The sequence below is a fragment of the Astatotilapia calliptera genome, chromosome 12 (genome assembly GCF_900246225.1).
Source record: "Astatotilapia calliptera chromosome 12, fAstCal1.2, whole genome shotgun sequence".
In the NCBI taxonomy this organism is placed as follows: domain Eukaryota; kingdom Metazoa; phylum Chordata; class Actinopteri; order Cichliformes; family Cichlidae; genus Astatotilapia; species Astatotilapia calliptera.
In genome coordinates, this window is record NC_039313.1 from 29314214 (window position 1) to 29340870 (window position 26657).

General features: G+C 40.2%; 1 protein-coding gene across 8 annotated transcripts in view; it reads left to right on the plus strand.

Moving 5' to 3' along the window:
* Positions 1 to 664: 664 nt before the first annotated feature.
* The window catches only part of camsap1b (calmodulin regulated spectrin-associated protein 1b), a 30576-nt gene continuing 4583 nt past the window's right edge, over positions 665 to 26657 (plus strand). The window contains exons 1-16 of one of the 8 annotated variants that reach the window (XM_026186761.1): positions 665 to 1120; positions 2462 to 2627; positions 8642 to 8904; positions 16153 to 16314; positions 17488 to 17568; positions 17852 to 17884; positions 18404 to 18463; positions 20582 to 20723; positions 20992 to 21131; positions 21208 to 21304; positions 22295 to 22451; positions 22824 to 22906; positions 23025 to 23112; positions 23323 to 25624; positions 25960 to 26096; positions 26181 to 26395. In XM_026186761.1, the coding sequence (XP_026042546.1) occupies positions 2462 to 2627; positions 8642 to 8904; positions 16153 to 16314; positions 17488 to 17568; positions 17852 to 17884; positions 18404 to 18463; positions 20582 to 20723; positions 20992 to 21131; positions 21208 to 21304; positions 22295 to 22451; positions 22824 to 22906; positions 23025 to 23112; positions 23323 to 25624; positions 25960 to 26096; positions 26181 to 26395 (4126 nt within the window). In that variant the 5' untranslated portion in view covers positions 665 to 1120. Of the gene's footprint in view, positions 1121 to 2461; positions 2628 to 8641; positions 8905 to 16152; positions 16315 to 17487; positions 17569 to 17851; positions 17885 to 18382; positions 18464 to 20581; positions 20724 to 20991; positions 21132 to 21207; positions 21305 to 22294; positions 22452 to 22823; positions 22907 to 23024; positions 23113 to 23322; positions 25625 to 25959; positions 26097 to 26180; positions 26396 to 26657 lie in introns of all 8 variants that reach the window. The other 7 variants (XM_026186764.1, XM_026186762.1, XM_026186766.1 and 4 more) reach the window with 7 other exon arrangements.

Sequence of the window (26657 nt, forward strand, 5' to 3'; positions counted from 1 at the left end):
GCTGGCATGCAAACTGCATGGAGTCAACTACATGTTCAGTTTTTCTTAAAATCTCTGACTTTTGAGTTTTTGAGTATTTCCACCATAAATGATATATGAATAAACATTCTGAAATGATTTACAGTTTTAGATTTCGAACCAGGAGCTAAAACGGCGTCTTTCTTTCATTAGTTATATAAATACATATTAAATATGTAATGAAAGTGGGAAGTGTGAAGGACAGTGCTTCTTCAGTTTTAACTTTGAGGAACAGTTACGGATATTACGCAAGCTCTACAAAATCATTCCAAATCTTCAAATTCCTATACCATCTTTCACCATTAGATGCCATCATTGGTCAAGACCGCAAGGACAAAACAGGACTAAAGTACAAAAGAAAAAATGTATACATATATTAACGCAAGTGCATGTTGAAATATTAGTTTTTAAGAGAAATTAAATTGACGTTCTTGTGGGTTAATTAAATAGACATATCAGAGAAAAAAATTGATTAACATTATTTAAACAGGTTCTTTAGGAAGTCATGTTACAAAAATGCAGTGCGCATGAATCCAGTTAAAAATAAGATATTTTTAAAAAGTAATATTAATAGTAAAAAGCATCTGTGATGCAAGGCGGGATTTCAGTTTCCAGTATTACGAGTATAGTCTGGAAGCTAATCACGCATGCGCATTGTGCGCGTTTGGGAAGGCTGGGATAATAATTGCATTTCTATGGGCAGAGCGCGAAGACACTGCTGATCCTCGCTGCATTGCTCGAGCCCCAAACGTATGCTTATTTTTATCTAACATGGAGGGTTTAACACTGAGGTAGATTTCCAGCCTTAAGACCCGCGTACGCTGTACTTTTTTACTGGTGAGCCTCCCGTTTTCTCCCTGTGTTGTTTCGGCCCAAAGTCTGCCGTGGAGCGGTTGTCACACAGGCCGCGGATCGGTTCTTGTTGTTGGGAGGGGACCACACTGACTCGCCTCCAAGCTAGCATTATTAGCTGGCTATAATGCGTCGCTGCCGCTGGTGTGTTTTCTATATAGCAGGCTCCTGTTTATTGAGACAGGTCCTTGGTTAACCGTTTACCCGACGGAACGAAAGTGTGACTTGGACTTACACCACACCTTTCAAGGTAATGTCTTGCCAGCTAGCTAACGTCATTCATGGGACCATTGAGTGGTCCTGCTGTACAGCACACACTAGCAAGCTAGCGGTTAGCTGGTGATAGTTAGCTGCTTTGCGTTTCATTGCATGGCCGCTTAGTAGACCAAATGTTAAGAAAATCTTTACTGTTTCAGCTAACGGTTGATCCCGTTAATAACGTTATCGTAACGTTAGCCTGCTAACGTATTAAAGTATGTTAACATTAGTTATGGCCTTGCAGCGTTTACAGTACTGTTGTGGGCCGTTAATGTAAATGAAATTGTTACAGGTTTGTTTATTATTATTATTAATATTTTTACAGGTAATGCGATAACTTAAACTCATGACCAAAGAGAACTTTAGATTTCTGACAAACGGAAAAAATCCGTTAGAACTCATGTGTGATAAGCAGGTGTGCACTAGTTTTCTGTCAAAACCATACTAAATTTAGTCAGTATCCTTCTATTAACCTATTAATGTAATTAGTATTGCCTTTTAGGCTGTTGACAGGATAAGACAGTCAGAACCTGTCGAACCGTTGTCCAAGTAAAAGGTGAACACCTATATGACAAAGAAGTTAAAAGTGAAACTGCTGTGATTTTGATCTAACTAATCAGAAAACACAAGTCTGCTTGGCTGACTGACATTGATAATTTGTAAGTTTGTATTTGAGGTGGAATACATTTTGTCTAAAGTTGGCAACTGCTACTAGAGTTGTGTTGCACAGTGTAGACGTGAGTATCAAATTTCTAAACTATGACAAAGATTGATCACATTCCTTTTGTCTACATGTACTTGTTGCAAGTAAACTTACTGTGATCACAAAGGTTAAACCAACATCATATCCTTTGCTTTGCAGTTGTGCAATAGTACAGTCAACTGTCTGCTTGTCAAAATGTACATAATGATCATAAAGATTCATTCTTGCAGTCACCATGACTTCAGTTCAAGGTGATTTAAGAAATAGTTGCTGCTTGGAAATCTCAAGTCTATTGTCTACTGTTTGACATCATGAGTGACTGCGAAATGCCTCTTTGACACTTGTGTCTCAATGACCACATGTAATTCTAATGGGTCACTAAAGGAAGGAAATAAAAAAACAACATATTCTGTTGATAAGCAACAAACATTGTAGTCAGTGAGATTTCAGTTAAATATGTATCAGAAAATCACTTATGAGTCATTTTAAAGGAATTTGTCACTTGGCAAATCATGCCTGGCTAATATCATATTATTTGGCATTGGCTCTTACTCAGCATAATGTCCTGTATAATTTTATCTTTAACAATGTGCTTTTTTTTTGTGTTTTTTTTGGTTTTTTTGGTTAAAGATGGATGTTGATTTGTGTGCTGGCGGGGACAGTACTAAGAGAACAGTAGAACTGGCCGGGGTTGCAGAAGGCACAATGGACGTTGTACCTTTGGAGATGTATGACTCTGCCAGAGCAAAAATAGCAGCCAACCTACGGTGGCTGTTTGCCAAAGCCTACGGTATTGGTAAGTAATTTTACTTGCATTCATGCTACACAAATGTCATGTCTCACAGTTACTTCAGATGTTGTTGTTGGCACATTGTGTTTACTGCTCTCTACAGTGATAGTCAGCAGATTGTGTTGCGCTCCAGCAGCGAAACTTTGACAGCAAAAACCCAAGAGGAAGAAATACTTGTGTCTGTGCTCTTGAGCCAAAACTGTTTCCCCCCCATGGCACTTGGCAACCGAACTCCCATACTGACTCACCAGATCCTTCCATTCTTGTAGGGCGGCCAGTGAGAATGAGCCCAAATCGGCCTGAGTGACAGGCACTAAGGATTAGGCTATATCTGTTTGACTGTAGTCAGAGCATGGAAAATACTGATCTGCACTGCCAGTCACTGGCACTGCCTGTTGAGATTGTATCGGCATTAGTAACTTTGTCAGATAGGGGCAGGTTTTCCTGCTTTGTCTGTGGTTGCTTTTTCCAAGAGTGGAATACATTTTAAGGGTGAAATGAGTTATGTGAAATTTAAGGTAAGCATTTTAGGATCTGTTTTAGTGAAGTTGTGGAACTAGGACCCTTTTAAAAAAGTCCTACTGTTTACCTTTAGTACAGTTGATATCCTTTCACGATATGTGCATATTTTATGTTAGGTGGCAAAAGGAATTATGGAGACATTGTTATATAAAATCTTCTGCAATTTATTTCACAAAGACTACATTTGAGTCAACCACTGTCTGCTGAGCTTTGATACATAACTGTTGCATGTGCACCGCACTGTTCTGACGATATTGTAAACAATTGAATTGCAGCTGCTCTTCTGTGCTAAAGTTCTCCGTCAAACATACTTTTCTGCAATATGTTTTGTATAGAAAAAAGTTTTCATGTTGGAGCTAAGGGTGGGTGATACAATCTCTAAATTATATTACGATGTTTCAAAGAAATTGCAGTGATGATATTTATGATACAAAATAAAAATACTGAACATTTTATCTAAAATTGTAACTTGCAGACAGTAGAATTTGTTGGTGCAAACAAAACAAAGGACATTTTCCATCCCTTTTTTTCCCCAATGAACTACTGTCATTGATGACAGACTACCTAATTAGACCTGTGAATCTGTTGCCTCAAGATTCCAACAGCAGCAGCACCAGTATTATAGAGATCAATAGTTGTGACACAGCCTATGTAAAATGTGATCACAAATGTAGTGTAAGTAGCATTTTTCCTGGAAACCTTAAGTAAAAGTAGAACATACTGCTTAACACTTAAGTATAACAATAACTTAACTGGTTTAATCTTGTAATTCTTTAGGAGCCTGCAAAAATATTTTCACATAATAATTAAACTGAAAAATGCTTGGATGTTATGTCTTGGGTTGAGCTTTGTAATCCCACTTTTACCACTATTTGGATTGGCATCATGTCCTTGGCCGCTCGTTATGTAACCGTGTCAGTAATTGAGTGATTTCAAGCCACCATTTTGCTCTTCCTGTCATATGGAGCAAAACTAGCAAGCGCTCCAGTAATACGTAGTTGCGTGATTTGTTTACGTTTTGGTTGCAACTGATGACTGGTCACGTGCCTTCCTAGCTCGGTTGTACTTGACAGTTTTTTTTTGTTTGTTTTTTTTCTCCTCCCCACAAGTAGTAAAACAAGTTTCTTGCATATTTCGCATAGTGTTGTGCTTGGGGTTAAAGGTTGTTGATGTAGCTTAGTCTGTAGGTACTAAATTGTCAAGCCTGACACACTGGTCTGGCTGTCTAACATGTCTGGATTGTCTTGTTTTGCATGCTAGGGAATGTGCACGCAAGAGATTCCTATGCCGTTGATATTAAAATATGACACTTTTATATCATGGAAAATCTATGCCACATTAACTTGGTGGGTATGATGTGAAATCCCTTAAGTTAAGTGAGAGCTCACCAATATATGAATTTACAGGAGAGAGTTACAGAAATGCTATGGAACCCTTTTAGTAAGAGATGACTTTAAGGTAAACTGGACCCACTGGTTGCAGTGGGGATATCTACACTTTACACTTACATGAGTTGCTCATACATGATTTTGTGCTTCTACTAATGCTTGAGGAAGTTTGGAAATGTGGTGACTTTCATGCAGTCTATGCACCACATTGCTTGGTGACTCTACTTTGTATCAGTGTTTAATCTAAGCATGCAGCCCACTTTTTATCAGAAATCTTTTAACGGCTCAACGGTTAAATGTGAATGCTCCAGTAGTTGGGTCTCTTGTGGGGAAAAAAAAGTGTTGCATTGAAACCTTTGTTGGAAACCTGTCCTGTAGACAGACAAACACACGTCATGAAACATTACAGTCATGTTGTCCAGTTTTTCTATTTTCTTACTTAACTCCAGTAAATCCAAGGAGAAACTATAATATGTGAATGTTGCCTTAATTTCTCTCAAAGAAGCTTTATTGGATTGGTAAAAGTTTTACCAACAGAAATGATTTTCACTTTTTGGTGCTTGGTTAGTCACCAGTGCCTGACAGCATTTCACAAGTTGGTTCACTAAAGACATCTTTGAAGGACTGCTAGTTACCTTTTTTTATGTGCTGCAGGGTGTTTCCTTATCATAGTGGTTGAAGTTGGTTATATATAATATAAACCTCAGCTATCTGATTCATAAATCCCTCCATTCACTGCTTTGTGTGTGTGTGCTGGCTCAGTTTAGTCTCTGACCATTATTTCAGAGGCTTATTACAAGCTTTCCTTTGTATTTTGTGGTCTCTTTATATTTGTGGTCATTACTCAGATTTCCTAATGCCAGTGGTGCATTCATTCTAAACAAATGACAGCAAGATTGGATTCAAAGGTAATCTGGGTTATGGATGGAAAACTATTGTCTCCATTGCCTGTTTTTTAAGGCCAGCATTTTGCTCTAAAGCCCTCTTTGTTTAAGGTTCATTACTAAGGCTCATACTTTTGTCTGAGTTCATATCAAGGCTTGTAGGAGTCTGCTCTGTCATTTCGCTGTCTGTCATCATAGGCCTTGGCTAACGATGCAGTCTGAAAGATGGTGCTTAAAAGCCACTTCCTAAGGACAAAAATGATGCACCACACACAAACTTGGGTGGAGATCCTTTTCTGTTACAATGGAAAGTGTAAAGCAGCCCAGTGCTTTGGTGGCCAAGAAGGAGGGAACTCTCAGCTGCAGTCACAATTGCCTTTTCCCATGGGGACTCAATAAATTAGGGCCATTTTATTTTCACCCTATGGCTCATCTGGTCTTTGCTACAGTGTACTCTTGTTTGCTTGGCTTGTTCACTGGCTGACGGAGAGAAACAGCCTAAAGAGCTGTGATGTAATTTCATTGTAAAGAGTATAACAATCTTTGGATGTTGGGGTCATCTAGTTTTCATCTAGTTTGTTTTCACCTGTCTGGTTCCCCTCCTCCTTGCACAAGGTTGTATTTGTCAATATGGTCTCCTGTCCTTACTACCCTCTATGTTTGCCACAGCTGCTGGCAACATGCGTGTCAGACAGCCAGACACAACACCAGCGAGGGTTAGAACTTGTGATGGCTGCATGCACAGTACTGGTTCTTGCCCATGTTTGCTTGTGCTGACCATGGTATAGTCCTGGTCCTGGTTGGCTGACTTTGCTGGGTCTTGTTGCCAGGCCAGGTTCTCCAGCTCCACCCCATCCCAGTTAGTAAATTTGTCAGCCTGGCTCTGGGTAATAGGAACACAGGGGGGCAGCTGCCACATGACATCAGTGTCTGTTGAATGTATTCAAACGTGAAGACTCGCCCTGACCAGACCCTTTTGTTTTCACACACAGTTACTCCAATGTTACTGTTTGTTTATATACTCAAACACTGCTCTTTAGGAATGATCAAAACTGCTGGGTGTTTGGTGTAATAGATTATTGTTGTGCAATGACGTCTTCATTTCTTATGGGGGTTGGCAGCATGTTGGCCTGTGTTTCAGTGATGCATGCAGAATACCGATTACAGGATCGATATGATCTGAGCAGCTACTGAAATAAGGGCGGGATGGCAAATATATTAAATCTGCGATTTTAAATGTAATACTTCTTTGCAGTTTATTTTTACACAACAACAAATGTTCATCATGTTCTGGGCAGGATACCAGATATGTAAACTACTATATTAGTGGACAAATACAGCAGCTATTGTTGTTTTTTCTTTCAAGTGCCTTATATCACTATATCATAGCCCTGATGAACTTATAACACCTTCTTACTCATTGTTATAGTTGTATGAATCAAATAGATGACTACAAGACAACAGGTAACAGCTCACAACTAATGTTCAACTAACAGGACAAACATTGTGGCACAAACTGTTTTATTTTTAAAATTATACCATTGAACAGCATGCTGAAAAATGTTAGCTAGGAAGGGGCCAAGAACAGAGAGGAAATTCACCAACATAACTTGCGATTGCTGTTTAGCTTCTTTAGCTTTATTTCTATTGCTTCTGATTGGTCTGACTGGAGCTCAGGTAACTAGCAGGGCCGGTGGGTCTTTTTACCTAGAGACAAAATGATTTTTTCTAGGTTTGGGACAAAAAGTTCAAAATAGGTTTTAAAGCTGCATTTCCCACTTCCCTGTGATACAAGTTTTTGGTCATATTTCTACATTATCAGATTTGATGCATGAGAACAAAAGCTCCTAATTACTTCATAAGTTTCATCACCAAATGACAAGACGGTGAGAGGTTGTGTGAAGTCAGGGTGTGTGCTCAGGGAGGGGCAGAAACAAATTTAACATCACAAGAGAGGAGAGTAGAAAAGAAATATTTTGCATTTGGATGCAATTTAGGAACCCCCAACCTGTGATGTTAAGTAAAATAATCAAGTCCTCATTATAATTAAAATTTCCTCAAGTCTGTAGGGGTTCTTTTTTGGAATCAGTATTCAGGCACACATTTTTTACAGTCAATATAGTAATAAATTAGTCATTTATATTGGTTATCTCTGCAAAAATTCCCTTATTCTTGACCATTGGAAAAGAAATTGGAAAAGAAAGCCTGCATCTGATGTTTTCTAAACTTACAGCTTTATACATGATAAGTCTATTGTGTCGATTGTTTATTAAGGAATTATTTTTTCCTTAAAATTTTATTGAATTTACATTCTTCTCAAAGGCTCTGTACATATGTACCATGCCTGCTTTTACAGTTCATCTTTTGCGCTTGGTACTTCATCATCCACTAAACCAGTTGCTAGAAGCTATCCACCATCCAGTTTTTGTGAATAGGAGATTGCTGACGAGTGGCTCCCTTTATCCTGTCAGTCAGTGCAGAGGCTAAGAACACAACACACACACACACACACACACACACACACACACACACACACACACACAGCTCATGCCGTATTACTGGGGCTCAGACAGCGTTAAGAACAGATTTTACAGAACAGGGTCATTTCAATCATGTCCCTGTTCTGTTTTGAATTTGGACAGGTTTGCACATGCGTTTACACCCATTTTATTCCTGTGTCTGGTTTACCTTACAGTAAAAATGTAGTTTGTGCATGCCTCGAGAGAGCCGCTTTGTCTCATGCCCATATATGGCTGTGGTTTCTGTTTTTGAGAATGACTTCATATTCAAAGCAACAGAATTGTCTCTGTAGGTCAACTGGGTTTTTTTGTGGGTTTCGGGGGGGGGGGGAAGGTCCACAGTGTCACCTGAGAAGTCTCACTGAGGTCTTGGCTTATCAAGGATCTGTTTCCCTGATACGCTCCTGAGGAAATGCTTTGTAACTTGCAATTACAAAAGTTCATGTTTGCTACAAGTAAACTAATAGTGGTATGGAACAAATATTACATGGAAAGCACTGGGCTTTGTCACATTACTGTAGCCTGTAGATGAGGCAGTCAGAGCTGTGGCTGCTTTTTTATGTAGTATTTTGTATGTTATCTTAACCAGCTTTTGTATGTCTTCAGTCCATGTATAGTTTGATCTAGTGTTAACCTCACATACTGCTTCAGGATGTTTCCTGTATTTTGGGCACTGACTTCCCCCTCAAACACTCTCTCCATTGCAGACCATATTCCAGAGGACTTAAGGGACCCGTTCTATACAGACCAGTATGACCAGGAACACATCAAGCCACCTGTCATTCGTCTGCTGCTGTCCTGTGAGCTTTACTGCCGTGTGTGTGCCCTCATCCTCAAAACTGAGCAGGCAGTGTCTCTTCAGTCCCACATGTCTGTCATCCAAGCTCTGTCCAGGAAGGGCATTTATGTGGTGGATAGTGATGACACACCCGTTACAGAGGGGGACCTGGCCTGTATGCCGATCAAAATGGTGAGTGCAAAATCCTCTCAAATTTTGCAGTATTTTGTGGCAATAACACCTAATATTGTCACCTGCCTGTCTAGTGAGTCTCCTGTCCAGTCAATGGACAGTTAGTAGTACTGGTTTTGCTTTGACACATGGTAAACTGGTGTAGCAGTACGTAAGGAAGGCCTCCACCTGCTGCATGTTCTTGTTAGATTGGCCCTCCACCTTGTGGTAGATCTCCAAAGCCTAAAGTAAACTATCTTCTCTCCTGAAAGCCAGTAAGGAAACACGAAATTGGAAGGGCAGGGGCTAGCAGGTTGGTGATGAATGAATTTGTGGAAAAATAAGTTTGGGAGCTGATTTGTTATTTTCACATGTAGCTGCTGCTTGGGTTTGAAATTAAAACGTACTATAATACTGGTATGTTAATGCTTTTATTGATCAGCTGACACATGCAGTCTCATATAGGCCGTGAAACTGTAATAGCAATTACAAAGTGTATCTCAGCAGCACAGATTGTCTATCAGGGGATGAGCTCTTCCTGCTTCAGATGCATTATCTTTCTTCAGTGAAGTCAGTGAAAGTTAGTAGTCCGTTTATTATTATCCAGCAATACCAGCAAACCTAAAAACATCTGTCAGTGCACATAAAACCAAAAACATTTGCAGATTCTTTACATTATCCACTTTGTAAAGAGTTTTAAGCATGCTTTGCTTTTAGTACAGTGTCCAGAATATTTGAATATTTCCTGCATCATATCTATTCAAATGGATAAGTGACATTTGACTGCTGGCATGCAAGGTGTGTATGGGGTTACCGTGAAAGGTGTGGGTGTGATTTTTTTTTTTTTTTTTTTTTTTTTTTCTCCCCCCCCCCCTTCATTGTGCAAAGGTGTTGTTGTCCTTAATCTGTCTTGAAAGAGTTTAGCCACAGTTAATTTAATTAACACAAACACTTATTTCATACTATATATGCTTTTGTAATGAGTCTTTTTCCACTACTCACAGGTTACTCATATCTTTACTAACAGTTTGCTCTTTTTACACAAGTTAAAAGATAAACATCATTGTGATGTTAAAAGATGATACCACAGTATCAGATAAACCACCGTGTGTTTTTTATGTAAATACAACAGGAGGCAGAGGTTAGTTGTCAGTAATTATTATTACTGATGAGCTTACTCTTTTCTACTGGTTGTTATTGATAACACTGTAGATATTTTGGTTACTAAATCTGAAAGAAGTTGGTTATTTTAGAATTATCCAAAAGCAGAGTTGGGTATAATCAAATTAATAATTTGGCCAAATCCCGCAACAGTGTCAGACACTGCAATTTTAATCACAGTTTAATTGGCACTCCTGCACAGTGTAATCCTGCAACTCTTTGGTCATTGAATTGGCCACTAGTTTAACACAAAGGTCCCCATTCACTTCTTAACTGACAATACGTATAAATATGTTTATTTAAATAATATGGCTACAACTTGTGTTGATAAAAGCAGAGTGAAGCAGCACCAGTTTAAACATTTTCAAATATGAAATTCCACCATTGGTATAAATGAATAATTTGCACTGGTTACATTGTTTTGTTTTTTAATTTTATTTGAATCATTCTAAAGTATACCTGGAAATATAGAAGTTAGAGATAATTCTGGTCTTTGAAACAGAAATTGACATTAGGTAATCTTTGTCAATAACCAACACTAACTGATGCAGTTATCTCATATTCAGTAAATTTGTGGCCTTGTGTATGTTCAGTGTCGAGGTTAAACATCAGCTTTGATTAACGTATTTTTAATGCGCTGCTTTTTTAGTGGCCTCTAAACACTTTATATATTCTCTGAGGAAGAAATGTATTCCTTACATGCAAACTTTTGAGGTAGGCCTTTCTAATACCTCTGAATGAAGCATGCTGTAAAATTTGTAATGTATTTGTTTGCTGAGAGGTCATTTGACTCTTACTCCATACACAAATCCTAAATTAGAAAGCCTGGGTTAACAGGTAAAGTCAATGACCTCTACTGCGATACTCGTTATCTAGGAAAGCAGTTTTAGGTTTTGGTGATCCAGCTAACACAAAAAAGCCTGGCTATGGTGAATTTGATTTGTAGTACATCCCTTTGACACATATTTTAACAAGTAAACTTTAATTAAATGTACATAAATCAAACATAATGTGTGATAGCTCAAGTTGACGTGAGCAACTAAGGAGTAAGAGAGATGCACTATGATTTTTTATTCATTTTTTGCATTTGAATGGCGGTCCCTGTTCTCAGTGTCTAACATAAAGTGTTATTGGTCAGTTTTCCAATCACTGCTGCAATCATATGCAAAAGCAACATACTTTTAAAATGACTCTCCGCTGGATCATTAAAAATAGAAATCCTGCTAAATAAACTGATCTCTGTGCTCCCTCAGAGTGGGGGGCATTAGCATTAAGAGGTTTGCTCTTGTGTTAATACCTTGTTGAAATGAATTTATTGTGTCTGGTATTTTTCTCACCTTCATTTTCATCCATCTGTTGGAAAAGCTCCCTAAACGCTCAGTTTAAATGCTTATCCAGCCTAGCTGTCCTCCCTTTCTCAAGCTTTCTACTTAGCAAAATGGTAAAGATGTTGGTGACTGGGTACTTGCCCTGTTGACCCATTTAGTTGTCTTGAGGCAAGTGTAATCCTTGTAAGATTTTCACAGATCACCTCATAATGAGGTTAAATGCCCTCTGCATTTATTCCACATCTGCACAGCTTGAGTCACCATGGCAGATCCGTGTGAATGAATGCAGAACCCTTGGTGATGAAATACGATGTATCACACTTTAACTAAGAGCACTTCACACAGGATAGGATGAACACCAACAGCCTCATTTGCTCTTAGACATCTCCCTGCTTCCTACCCCTTTGTTACCATGGAAACCAGCAGTGGTGTAGAGCAGGCCTTTCCTCTGCAGGCTGGCTCCTAAGTGATGTACGTCTGCTTTTCCTCCCAGCAGTCTGATACAATAATCCAGGCAGGCCGGTATGTAAGCGGCCAGACACAAAGCCAAGTGAGGATGTCAGAAAATCCTGAACAGGACACCACTTATCTGTGACAGACTGTTGAAACCCCCACTGCCATATTGCTGACTTGACAAGGTGTTTCCATAGCAACCTGTGTTTTCCTACTTTGTGTGTCTGTTTAAATGAAGGGGATCCTACACCTACAGACACTTCCTCTGCACCTTGCCTGTCTCTTTTTTGGGAAACAGCTGGGGCTTGAAAAATCCTGTGAAGCTACCCTTTGTTGTAGACCAATTTATACTATAGTGTGTGCGCACACATGGTCAGTGTGTACACACAGAGCTTGGGGCACCAGCAGCCCCTGCTCCACATGGGGCTACATGCTGCATTGTTGAAGGCCGTGGTGTTATAGGAGAACAAAAGATTGAACATCTTACACTTTCATGTATCCTAAATATGCTATTTTGATGTTATTTAATGTCAAGTTTAAATATGTGTTGTTGTTTTCTGCTGACCACATTGGATGTTTTAAATTGAATTCAGTATGTATTTGTTCAGAATCAATGGGCTTTAATTATAGTGTAGTTAGGGTAAAGAATAATATTGGGGGGGGGGGGGGGGGGGGGGGGTGCTCTTGTAGTATTATATCCTGCTAAGACTTTGAGCCATTTTAAATTTTGGAGAATTTAGTCAGGGTTTTCCTGCCCCACATGCAGAACAAAAATGAAAGGGCTGTCTTTCTTACCCTTTACGCTGTTGTAAGTAATAAGTGTGGTTCAGCCAAGAGAGCTGCCTGATTTGGCAAATTAGAGCAAAAGTCTCACTCCATCGACAAATGTTTACATTTTTTACCCCTCGGCCTATTATGTTATGTTATGTTATGTTCATTGGTGTCCAAGGAAGCATTTGAACCACAAAAAACTAAAAGGGCTCCTAAAACTGTTGTAGGTACAGTGGTTGCCTCCGTCCCCAGACCTCGCTCTATGATTCTCTCAGTATTCAAAGATTCAGATGTTTGCAAATCATTCTCAACAAACCCTAAAAGCCCCCAAAATGGTATTTAGGTCAGCTCTACCCTTTAGTTGGCTTCTTTCATGAAAACGTTTTAGTCTGGTTTTGAGACCAAGAGCTACCAGAGCTAAGCGGTTTTTAGATTCCCGTATGCACAATAGTCATCCCTACTTTGTTTTCTTAACTTTTCCATGTCTCAGACAATACCATGTTAGTTTGTTTGGAAATGTATTTTAGTGTTGTTTGTGTTCATGTAGGTCATGCAGTGGAGAAAGCTCTGAATAGCTCTCATTTGTTATGTTAACAAGCCTAATCTCTGTGCACTTCCATCACCAATTGGATTAAGCTAGCAGTGTGTTGCACAAAGCACTGCTTGAAACTTGTGTGTGTTGTTATATATGTGTTTTGTAATAGTTTTGTTATAGTTTCAGGTGCTGCCTGTGATGTTTTACATAAGTAACAATACTTAGTAGTGGACTTTTACAAAATAAAGATTCACTAGCCAAAGGGAATTTAAGATTCCCTGGTATTTGATTGGATCTAATTAGCACTCTGACCATCGAGGATCAATATTTTGACTTTTAGGCATCAGCTGTCGGCTCGCTGGGTGATGGGATGCCCCTGCTGGGCCTCTTGATTGCATTAGGAGTTGAAGAGCGGGTTTAACATTGGACACCTACTGTGCCGACTGAGAGACTTCAGCTTTGATTAAGCCATTGTGGTTATTTAAAGCTTCACACTTGTTTAAGAACCTCCTGGCTAGGGCTGAACGATATATCGCATTTGCGATAATATCGCGACATGATCAAGTGCAATTTTCTAACCGCAAAGGCTGCGATTATACTGCGATTATAAGGCTGTCCAAATTACTACCATATCCCAGAATTCATAGCGCGGCCCAGCCAAACTCCAGTTTCCAGCAATGGCGGCCGCTACTAAGTTTTAAAATTACTCATACTAATCTTTCTGGGTCACAAAATAAACTTTTAACATATTTTCAGGCGAGAAAGTAGTTGTGTAAACATCAAATATCTGCTCGGTTTATCAAGATATCCCATATTTGCAAAAGTGCTTCGACGTTTTCAGAGGCGTCTGCTACCCACCAGCTCGACAGCTAGCCGGGAGCTCGAGGATTACTGATGCGGCCGAGAACGGCACAACTCCCGGCACATCATTTTCAGATCACCGCGGAGTTTCGCTGCTCGGGTTAAACGTAATATATAAGTCACTTAGACAACCTAAAAATGTTATTGTTGGGCTTTTTTCAGTGTTTTGTTTGTTCGTGAGTAAATCGGTTTGGCTGAGATTAAAGTTATTAGATTAGATAAAATAAAACTTTATTAATCCCCCGGGTGGGTTCCTCCTCGGTTTTCACACAGCTGACTAAACGTCAAACAGAAAACTTATTAAACAGAAGTATGAGACAGTCGAGAATTTACACCAGTGTCTGGTTATATTTTAGATAGCAAGAAGCAGACGGCCGAGTTTATTAAACTCCACCGAGACAGCGGTGACGCTAATCAGAACTAGACCGTCCAATTTCACGCCTTTAAATTTTAAAGGCGTGTTTGTGTGTGTGTTTATACAATTGCTATTATGTTTGCACTTTATGTGTAATGTTACTGACTGCAGAGATCAGTAAGATGTGTGTATTTTTTATTTATTAGTTTTATTTATATAATATTATTTTTTAATTGAATGACTGTCTAGTAGTTCACAGATGTCGAAAAACTGAGTGTGGTAAAGCCACTGATTTTGTTTATGTATATTTCTGCAATCTGAACATTGTACTGACTTTCATTTTAATGTTTACACCAGGGTTCCTTGTCAGCACTTTATGCTCAGATGTTTGTAAGCTAAAAATAAACTATTGTGTATGTTCAAATATACTGTTGTGATTGAAGAAGTTAAATAAAAATGTCAGTCATCAATTCATGCATCACCTCATGTCATCATAACAGAGGTCTGTCTTCCAGGAAAGAACAGTTTAAAATTAATGTAATATAGTATTGGCCATACTATATGATGTATTGCTTGTCTTTGTTTAATAATACAGAAGACAAAGACCTTAAAAAATAATCGCATATCGCATCGCAATCGCAATATTGGGGCAAAAAATCGCAATTAGATTATTTTCCATAATCGTTCAGCCCTACTCCTGGCCGTACCACTGAAGCCACGGATAGCAACATTATTTAATAAGTCTATTCTGTGTATTCACAGATGTTAGTGGTTGTTAAATAGTAGGACGCTTAGTCATTACTAACTTTTAAAACAATATAGGTGCTGCATGAATGGATGGAAGATGAGTTGTGGATTACTAAAGCATATATAGAAAAGCTCTGTTAAGGCTCCAAAAGAAATGTTTGAAGTGTGATAAACTATGTGACGTGAGAGAACCCTGGAGCGCTATGGCAATAAAGAAGGAGAAAGTCCAAGTGAAGAAACAGAATCAGTTGTGTCTAAAGAGGATCCCAGAAAAGGGACGGCTTTCTAAGGTGTTCCCACCAAAGTGATGACAGTTAAAAAAGCGAACAAAAAAGCAGCAACGCTCCAGCGGAAACAGTGGAAGTTCTGAATATCGTTTCCTCTCAGACACTCGCTGTGACTCAAGTAAGAAAAATAAATAAATAAAACAGTTTTGACATCAAAGTTGATACGAAGAAAGACTAACACACAAAAAGGAGACGGGTGGAAGACGAGAAGCGTCTCGGGCTGTTTCTCATCTCAGTTTGAGATGAGAAAATCCCTACCAAAAAACCCCAACCCCCCCCAAACAATCCAATCCAGATTTTCCTGTGTCTGTGGGATGGTGTGATGAAATTAGCCAATGAATGATGACACTCAGCATTAATATGTAGTTTTTATGATAATTTAACATATGGTGTTATGAGACAAGGAACATTAAAATTAAAAAGGTTAATGGCTGCAACATTTAGTTTTTTTTCCTCTTTCCAAGCAGTTGCATATTTTATAGAAGTGAAATACTGAGTGTTTTGTGGCTTTTAGTGTCTTTGAAAACTGTAAATGATTACCAAAAAAATACCTCTTGTTCTGCTGCATCGGTGATGATTGTGCTAATTTAGAAAAGTGTATGTTAAAAGAACCCTGCTATAGGTGCTTAGGTTCTGTATAATAATCTACCTAACACTTTGTAATGTTTTATGTTTTGGGAACTTTAAAATTTCTGCCTGTTTGCATTGGAATCTGAAAAAAAATACAGCAGGATTGAATTGCCATGTGCTCTGCTCTTGACTTTCACTCAGAGTGCTCACATGCCCATGATCGATGCCCTGATGATGGCTTACACAGTGGAGATGATCAGCATAGAGAAAGTGGTGGCCTCTGTCAAGCGCTTCTCTACCTTCAGTGCCTCTAAGGAGCTGCCCTTTGACCTGGAGGATGCTATGGTTTTCTGGATCAACAAGGTATAGACACTCATGACCCAGATAAGACACACAGCAGGATATTATCATCATTATTATTAAACTCTTTCACAACAAATCTTGTTTAGGCTTTTTATCCTCTAAAATCCAGCTGGCTTTATTCCTGGGGCTCTGAATAAAGTGGTCCACTTATGTCATTGATGATTGGATATAGTCCAATAGACAGGAGTCTAGGTCTGTTACACGCACAGACTCAAGTTCATGTTGTAGTTGTCTTTTGAAAGAACATTGTCAGTCTATGGGAGATGGAGGATATAATCCTAAAATATTTTTTCCACATGCCAGAATGCACATTTTGTTTTTATCATCTTGGAAATTTTAATCTAATTATTCTGATATTAACTGTGATATAAATCTCTTTATTCATGAGACTAAGAATATGTTCTTTAGTCTACTAGCGCAATATTTAAATGGATTACATTTTTTTTAGATTAAATTTCAGAAAAGCAATTTGTTCTAACATTGTCAAGTTTTCGTCAAGGAAATTCTGACCTGATTAGCAATTTCTCACTAGGCAGTTGTTTAATTTTGCTCCAAATGCCTCACTAACTAACTGCTATATCCAGAAAGCTCTTCTCTAAGGTTACTGGCCACTATTAGCATGAAACTTATCGCAAAAAAGTATATGGCAACCTCTTTGCAAATGTTTTGTCCCTAGCAGATTGCCGTGGTTATCTATCATTTGTACGGATTACTTACCAAGCTGTTGTGAATTTGTGAAAAGTGCACCGCATACCTGAAACTGAAACAAGTTGCTTTCAAAGTGAAATGTTTTGGTTATAGGCTGGGGTGCAGCTTTTATTTTGAAAGTGAATGTTTTGTTTCTGCCTTGCATCACACTTCAAATTTCACTACAGATGTCATTCAAGCAAACTACAGGCAAGCATAGAACTCTATTTCTAATCAAAATATCCACAAGGAGGTTTTTGTTGCTACATCCTCTTTGTCAATGATTTCATCCACTGTCAGCCAGCAACTCACGGGAACAATTTTCCAAACAGTAGCTTAATATGCAGTTTCCATTTGCATTCAGTGGTTGCCAGATAGTTGCTAACCGGTTCCTAGCCCTCTATTACCATTCAGTAGTGTGGTTTATTGACTCCATGCAAACATACTAATAATTGTTTTGTTATTCTTTTTTTTTTTCTTCTGCAGGTAAACATGAAGATGAGGGAGATTGCAGAAAGGGAGCACAAAGTCAAGCACCACCCACTGGAGTCCCCTAGCCATCAAAAGGTAAAGCCACTCAAAATAGGTTCCTTTATTAGAAATCTCCATGTCTTATCCAGGTGTGTCAAGCAATCAGTTGTTTCAAAACAGCAACAGCATCCTTAGCGCTCACATGAACGTTTCTCCCTAATGGCATTTTGATGTTGTTCTGACCTTCCTCTACTCTTATCTGTTTAAACTGGAAGCAGATCCAATCCTTTTGTCTCTGACCTCTGACGTGTTAACCTTTCTGCTCCTGTTCCTCATCTGTCCCTCCTTCCCCCTTCTCTTATCCCTGCAAACTGGATAGTCTCCCTCCAAATGGTATTGGAAGCTAGTCCCTGTAAGTTGGATGCCAGGCCCCATAACCCCATTTTCTTCCCCCTCTGCCCTTTGCACGCATAGTTCTGTGTTGATGTGTGCGCACACTCCTCCATGGCTCATTCAAGCTCATTACGTGCTACATGTAGCCAGCGTGTCAGCAGGGGGGAGAAGGCTGACAGCTAGTTTGTTTCTTTTTTTCCCCCTTGTGGCAAATATGTCACTAAGGTGTAAGGTTATTCTAACCTTTGTGTCCAAACTTTTTTTTCCTCTAAGCTATGCAGTGTGTGCTACCTCATTTCAAGCTCAAGTAGGCCATGTGGATTCTCTGTGCGCAGATGTGTGTGGTATTTGCTTGCCTAGTGAGAATACGAGAAAAATCCATGCCTACACCTCTCCTTTGCTTTGCAGACCCATTACTGGCCACATTCTCTCACTGATCTGCTTTGTCATTCTCCCTCCAGTTTCTCTCTTCCGCTCTCACGCACTGTTTTCCTATATGCCCACAATCTCCTGACAGTATCTCTGCTCTGTGTATCAGCCTGATGTCATGCACGAGCTGGCCCACTGCATGCTGGGGCCAGAGGAACTCTCCGAAGCGGTACAGTGATCCCTCCTAGTCAGGAGACTCACTAACGTAGAACGTGTCCTGTAGTACAGCTTCTTGTTTGGTTGTTAGTTTCACCCGTGACTTGTGACAACAACTGCCCCAGCATAGTTTTGTGGAATACCCTCCATGAGCGAGATTAAAGTTCATTTTAAGCTGTTTTATGCTGATTACAATTTTTTTTTTTTTTTTTTTTTTTGTTTGGTTGTGTTTTATTTACTCTAAGTAGTGCCTAGAATCTCTGGACTTGAATTTGGATTTAAACTATATATATTTCTGAGAATTCAAGCAATGTTGGATTTTCTGAATTCTAATGGAATATATTTTTAATTAATTAGGCAAAGCTATACAGTATAAAGTTGGCTGTTTTGGTGAAGGCTGTTAGTAGGGCTGTTCGATATAACGATATATATCGGATGACGATATAAAAACGTCTATCGTTTCATTTTACGCTATCGTTTGTTTCGTGGTGTCGCAAAATAAACTGTTTACGGCAATATTTTTTCACCGTTTTGATGGTCACTGTAGTGGCTATATTAATTTCCTAAAGTTCTCTCTTTCTCTTATATTTAATATAACAACACTACGGACGGACAAGCGCCTGTCTTTATGCGTTGCCGTTAGCAACAACGACGGTAAAACCATCGCGTGTCTGCTTGTTTATTTTCCACATAAACCTTTCGCAATAAAGCTCTAGATCCTGTTGAGACTTTTCAAAATAAACTGAATCACGTGAAATAGTATGCAGAATATTGACGGATGAGAGGCAAAAAAAGAACCATCAGGTGCTAAAAAATAGGAAGAAAACGGCGGCCGTTACAACTTATGTCTAAAAATATATAGTTTCACGCATCAGTTAAAACACTCGACTCCAGGTACACTACACCCAGCTGGAAACACTTCCCGCAAGTCGAGCTGCCCGAGATTCACAGAATTGACAGAAAATGTTACATTTTTGTGATTTATATCGTTATTGGGACGATAGAATTCTTATATCGGGATATGAGATTTTGGTCATATCGCACAGCCCTAGCTGTTAGTATAACTAAATGTGGAACTATGCTTGAATTTATTATGTGTCATCTCCTTCTAAGTCGAAATTTAATATTATATCTGGAAAAGGTTATAGCTTCAGTTTTGCCCACTAAATTAAGCGGCATTTGCAGGACATGTGTACACACATGTGCACATAGGATGATGATGATGATGATGATGATGATAATAAATAATAATAATAATAATAATCACCTTCCAGTTCTAGTTTTCCCTGTTCTAGTTTGCAGAGTTGACCTCTTCCTAACATGGAGGTAAATGTAGCACTACAAGTTAGTACATTGTACTTGGGCTTTCTGTCAGGTCTGGATGTATGTGATTTCATTTTTAGCTTCTAAAATGGGTGTGCATTTGTCTGTTTCATTTAATTAACTTGTTGCTATTCAATTTCCTCAGTGAGTTCCTGAAATGATTACCAGCTTCAAAGAGTAGGCATTCAAATAAATGTGACTTGGGAGGCTGAATTTCTGTATTAATGATACACTTGTTTCACAAAAAGTGAGCCAGTGATTAAAGCTGTTGACATTTGGGTCAGCTGGTTCGTGTTACCTGGTTTCACTGGTTTTCACCGCTGGTGGTCTGCTTGTCATTAAAGTCAATGGAAAACTGATCTTTTACTCTGTGCTCTTCATGTCACTGCTCTTTAACACCTTCACCTTCATCTTCTCACAGTTAACCAGGTCTCAAGGATTCTCCCTCGATTGGGTGATCATGGTGCCTCTGGGGCTTTTGTCATTCGGAACCATCTTTAACAGACTTCACTAAACGTGCTGTTGATCAATTTAAATGAAGCCTTTAACTGGTGCTTTCATTACAAATGCCATTTTACTGTGAAACCACTGGGGAGAACCTTGATCTGATGCTTAAATTAGTTCTAACATTAACTGGAAGAAAAACTTACACATCAGATGTTACTGTGATGTGAAAGAGATTTGTATTTGTGATATTAGTCACTCCATGTAGGATGTTTTGTGACGTGCCACTTGACTGGTAGTTCCAGGGATGTGTGTTGTGGCTTTTCTTCTCATAAAACCCTGATTCTCTCCCCCTGGTGGTTAGGTACGGTATCGTCGGGAACATGCTTCCGGTCGACAGCTGCCCTTCTTTCCATTGCTGGAAGATCTGATGAGGGATGTTTGTGATGGAGCTGCACTGCTCACTGTAGTCCATTACTACTGCTCCGATCTCATGAAGCTGGAAGGTATGATGCTCTTGCCTGTGTGTTTTCTTTCTCTGTCTCCCGAACACACACACACGTTCACTACTTACATCTCACAAATCACTCTCAAATAATATTTTTCTATAGGGGCCAATAGACTTGCTCTACTTACATGCTCAATTTAATAACTGTGTGATGCTATTTTTGTCACTTGCTCATACTTACTCTCACTGTCCAGTCAGTGAGACATTTATAGCCATCATGTCATCAAGTTGTCCTGATCTGACCTGCTCTCTGTGCACCTGATTAGATATTTGCCTGAAGGAAGTCCCTTCTATCGCTGATAGCCTGTACAACATCCAGCTCCTCAGAGAATTTGCCAATGAGTACCTGAATAAAAGTTTCTATCTGACAACAGAGGACATGCTCTATTCACCGCCTGTGCTCAAGGTACAAAAAACTGTCAGATATTTGTACTGCAGAGTGAATTTTAAGTATTATAACGTGCCATCTGCTCTTTGTGTAGCACAATGTGATGGTGTTCATCGCTGAGCTGTTTTGGTGGTTTGAGACAGTAAAGCCAGAGTTTGTCCAGCCCAGAGACCTCCAGGAGTTTAAAGATCGTAAGTATTACAGTAGATTAAGTGAAGATTATTAAACTATTAAAGCCTATTAGAGAAGGAAGTATGCATATGTGGTGAATTACATTGTAGTGTTTCGTGGTCTCCCATGGTTAGGGCTGTGCGATATGACCAAAATCTCATATCCCGATATAAGAATTCTATCGTCCCGATAACGATATAAATCACAAAAATGTATCATTTTCTGTAAATTCTGTGAATCTCGGGCAGCTCGTCTTGCGGGAAGTGTTTCCCGCTGCGCGTCATGTAGCTGGAGTCGAGTGTTTTAACCGATGCATGAAACTATACATTTTTAGACATAAGTTGTAAAGGCCGCCGTTTTCTTTGTGAGTATTTATTACACGGCGTGCTGCGGGGAAAAGCCTGTTCTAATGTTTGAGTCTAAGGTTTATTTTTTAGCACCTGGCGGCTCTTTTTTTAATTCTCATCCGTAAATAATCTGCTCTTTCACGTGATTCAGTTTATTTTGAAAAGTCTCAACAGGATCTTGAACTTTATTGTGAAAGGTTTATGTGGAACATAAACAAGCGGACACGTGATGCTGTTACCGTCGTTGTTGCTAACCACAACGCATAAAAACAGGCGCTTGTCCGTCCTTAATGTGGTTATATAAAATATAAGAGAAAGAGAGAACTTTAATAGATTAATATAGTCACTACAGTGACCATCAAAACGATGAAAAAATATTGCCGTAAACAGTTTATTTTGCGACACCACGAAACAAACGATAGCGTAAAATGAAACGATAGACGTTTCATCCGGTGTATATCGTTATATCGAACAGCCCTACCCATGGTCACAAAAATTGTATGGTACGCTGGTGTATCTTGAAATAAAACCTCTGGTCCAACCCTACAGAGTGCTCTGTGTCCTTAGAACTAAAGCTCAGTTGTTTTCCCAAGTACAGCTAGTTTAGTCATCCTCATCATTAATAGTCAGTTGTCAAGACCTTTGCCCTTGTCCTTTACTCAGCTCGAGCCATAGCTCATCCCAAGAGTGCCCGTCCATCAGTGCCCATCTCCAACGCCACCAAGCGAAGCTTCCTAGCTAGTCCTGGTATGGCCGACAACCAGAGCAGCCCTGAAGTCTGTAACAGGTACTTCCTGCACCCTGAAGACTCTGACCCCCTGTAAGTCTTTTCTCACTTTCCTTCTCATTCCACTTCATCATGATCCTGTCGTCTAAACAGTTACAATAGACCCACAAGGATGGGTAGATATGCAGGGATGGCTGTGTTTCGCTCTCATGTGTCCTTCACATCTAACCCTGTGTCTGATCACTTGTGTTAAGATGACCTTGTGCATGCTGTTGGACCTTGATTGTCTGTTATGTGGTAAAATACTGGGCTTTTCTAGTGAATATGCTAAAATATAATGAGATGTATCAGATTGGTTTAAAGTGGGTTTGGGTCCTATTGTCTGTACGATAAGATCCAAAACACACAAAACTAAGCTGTTCATAAATTTTCTGCCAACCTCTTGTCTCTTATTTTTGGTTGTAGTAAAGGGGGCCCAACTTTCAGTCCTTCACACCCACTTCTGCCCCTGCGACAGAGACAACAAAAGCAACAAGGAGACGATGCAGGTAAGATGAATCTTGATTTTATTTTTTTAAACATACATGCATTACCTGTATAGTAGGATTTAATAGTTCGGATTTAAGTCATGCTGACTTAAATCTGCACCTGTGTATTTCTGGGTAGGTTTGAGAAACCGCTCGAACTCCTTGACTCAGATGGACGGACAACAAGTCAGAGGCTCTGTAGTAGCATGGCCCGACAAGAGGCAGAGGTACTTGGAATAATTGCACTTTTAATCTAAAATAAAAGGCTTTCTTCATACAGCTAGTTGTGATTAACTTGTTTATGTGACCAGTGTAGGTCTTAACTGTGTAAGTAAGGCAAAAAATGAATAAAATTTTAAATTCTGTAAGGACTATTTATATTGTGCATATAGTACAGACTTTACAGCTGAGGTTATTCTCATGATCTCTTTCTGCAGACCAGTGTCCACAATGGGCCCTTATCTGTTGCACTCAGCCACTGACAGTGATGCAGACATAGCTTCTGGTGACAGCGTTAGTCTGGCTCGCTCAATTAGTAAGGACAGCCTGGCATCCAATGTCATCAATGTCACTCCCAAACACCAGACTTCTGTACACCAGCCATCACGTCCTCCAGTACGTAGAGTCAACGGCCACAGCCTTCTGACTAATGTCAATACGGAGGATGAGGAAGAAACTCTGGTGACCGTAGCCAAGAGCGATGGTCCTGCCATCTCCAAACGGGTTGAGGGGACACAATCAGCTGCTGTAATTGGATCCAAACCTTCCACTGACTCCAAATTGACACCAGATAGCTTTTACCTTGAACCACTAATGCCTGCCGTGCTCAAAACGGCTAAAGAGAAGTCTGTATGCCTAAACAAGGAGGAGGAGAGTGGTGAAGTGTCCCGGTCTGCAGGAAGGGGCTCTTTACGCAGAGAAAATGGATCTACATCTGCTGTTCGCAGGAAAGCTCCCTCCAATCTGAACCAAACATTTCCTCCTCCAGCTGAGGAAGGCTTGTCAGATGAGCCTGTTCAAAGTCAGGCAAGTCTCAGGCTAAGCAGCAGTGTGGAACCTTCCTCCAGGGACCCAGCTGAGGGTTTCTACTTGCATTCAGATTCTGAAGAACTAAAGCCTGGCAATGGTCAGGACGGTGACCTAGGGGACCTGGATGAGGAGGAAGAGGATTTGGATGAAGCCGCAACCACTAAAGAAACACTCTGGCCCAGGAAAGCCTTCAACGAGGAGGAAGAAGAATCAGCCAAACTCCAAGAAGACATGAATGTGAAAGAGCATGAAGACAAAGATATTAATGGTGGCAGCGGTCGTTCCAGCCCCTGTCTCAGCACACACTCCCAGGCCAGCAGCATGGCCAGTGGCAGCGTGCGCATGACCTCTTTTGCTGAGCGTAAAGCTCAGCAGCAGCGCTTTGGCAGCAACCATGACCTGCGCTCCAGTGCCTCCAGTTCCCAGAGGACCACTCCAGATGGATCAGAGTGCAGTGGCCCCCTGGCTTCCTCATGGAGGATTAAGAGGGACCAGAGCCCCTCTTCCCCCTTGGGAGGATCCTCTCGTACAGGCAGTGGCGGTGCAAATGTATTGGCTTCTGAACTGGTCCAGCTCAGAATGCAGCTGGAAGAGAAGCGGCGTGCCATTGAGCATCAGAAGAAGAAGATGGAAGTACTGTCAGCGAGACAGAGACAGAAGCTGGGAAAAGCAGCCTTTCTGCATATAGTAAAGAAAGGTGGAGGAAGGAGTGACACATTACCCAACCCACTCAAAGCTGACATCTCTAAAGATGAGCTCAATGGGGAGAAAGGACCATCAAGTAAAGATGATATGTGTGTTGATACCATGAGAGGGGAGAAGGAAGTGGATGAGACCACCCCGTCTGGTGCCTTAGAAGCAGAAAAGAAAGGGAACGGTGGAAGCTTCTATCTGGATGAAGATTTGGACCTGAATGAGTGCAGTCGCTCTATCGAGCTGCTAAATGAAGCTATTGGCAGCATCCAGCAACAAATGATGCAGCTTTCACTGCAGCAGGAGATGTTGATGAAACAGAATGTACAGTCCCCACCTGGTGCAGCTCCACCTCCTGCTCAAACCAGCGACAAAAACGGAGATTCCAAGACTGGAGCAGGCTTTCACTTTGTGGAGCATCTTTCTGGCACTAGCACCGCTCCAACCAGGAAACCCCCCAAACTAAGCTCTGGCCGAAGCGCCAGATCCAAACCATCAGAGCTAAAGATGGCCAAGGAGCAGAGCCGCCAGACCACCAGGACCCTCACACCCACCCAGAGTGGATCAGAGACATTGCCACACCCAAAGCATTCAGCTGGGGGCAGGTCCCCCAGGACTGAGCAGCCCGACAGTCCCAGAAACCCCACAGTAGTGGAGACAGTTGACAAGCCAGGATCTGGCCACGTTCGGAGTGCCACCTTCCGACTTCATGATGAAGCAAACATTCGCTTGCCGACCAGAGTGGACCTGACATCACTGGCTCCTCCAGAAGTGCCCTTTGATGAGTGCCTGTCCAGCAACACCAGAGAGTCTGAGCTCAACTCTTCAGACGGTTCAGGGAAAGAGAATATACCATCAGATGAGGCGCAACGCAACAAAACCCACCTCATTGAGGTTGATCTGTCAGAGCTGAAGGCACCTGAAGAAGAAGAAGAAGAAGAAGAGGGGGGTGTTGAGGACAAAACAACAGAGAGAGATGATGGAGAGCAGAAGTCAGTCCTGGGCTTCTTCTTCAAGGTAAAAATAAATAACAGGCATCCTCAAGTGTCTATTAATTCCCTAATACACTCTTTCAATTATAAATGATTAACATAAATAGTTTTTCACATTGACACACATTTTATAATTTCATATTTTGCTGATTAAAAAAAATATTTGAAATGCAAATTATATTTATTCGTATTTATACTTTGAATTTGTAATCTTTTGCTTGTTTTTGTTTGGCCAAATGGAAAAAGTGATTCTAATTATTAAATAACCAGATTGCATAGTTTTCAGTTTTGATGTTTAACCACATTTGTTATTATTTGCAGATTTAATACATTGTTCTATTATATTTTTCCATGTTCTAGGATGAGCAGAAAGCGGAGGATGAGCTCGCTAAGAAGAGAGCAGCGTTTTTGCTGAAGCAGCAGAAGAAAGCAGAGGAGGCTCGACTACGTAAACAACAACTAGAGGCCGAATCTGAGCTCAAACGTGACGAAGCCAGGTACATTATTTTCACACTGACATCGATTTCCAATTTATTTGTTAGGAAAATTACTAAAATTCCAGTGTTTGGTGCCAACACTAGGCGGAAAGCCGAGGAGGATCGTTTGCGTAAAGAGGAGGAGAAGACACGGCGAGAGCTGATAAAGCAAGAGTATCTGCGGAGGAAGCAACAAGAGATGTTTGAGGAACAAGGCCTTGTGAAGCCCAAAACTCCCAAACCGAAGCAGAAGCACAGACCCAAGTCTGTCCTCAGAGAGGAATCCTCCAGCGATAATTTCTCCAAGTGCTCTTCTACGGGTAAGACTGTTACATCACCACTTTGACATTTAGCTAAAAATCAGTTTTTCTGTAAATGTCACAGCATGGTGCGCTTCATTTGTTTTTCCAGCTGAGCTGTGGGGTACATTGACTGACTGTGGGCTATTTTTTTATTTTATTTTATTTTTTACTAATAATTATATGTTCCACACTTACTGTTTATGACACTAATATTATTTGATTTTTAGAGTATTGAGACATTTTGGTTCTCAGGCTGATTTTAAAATTTCATTTTTATGCA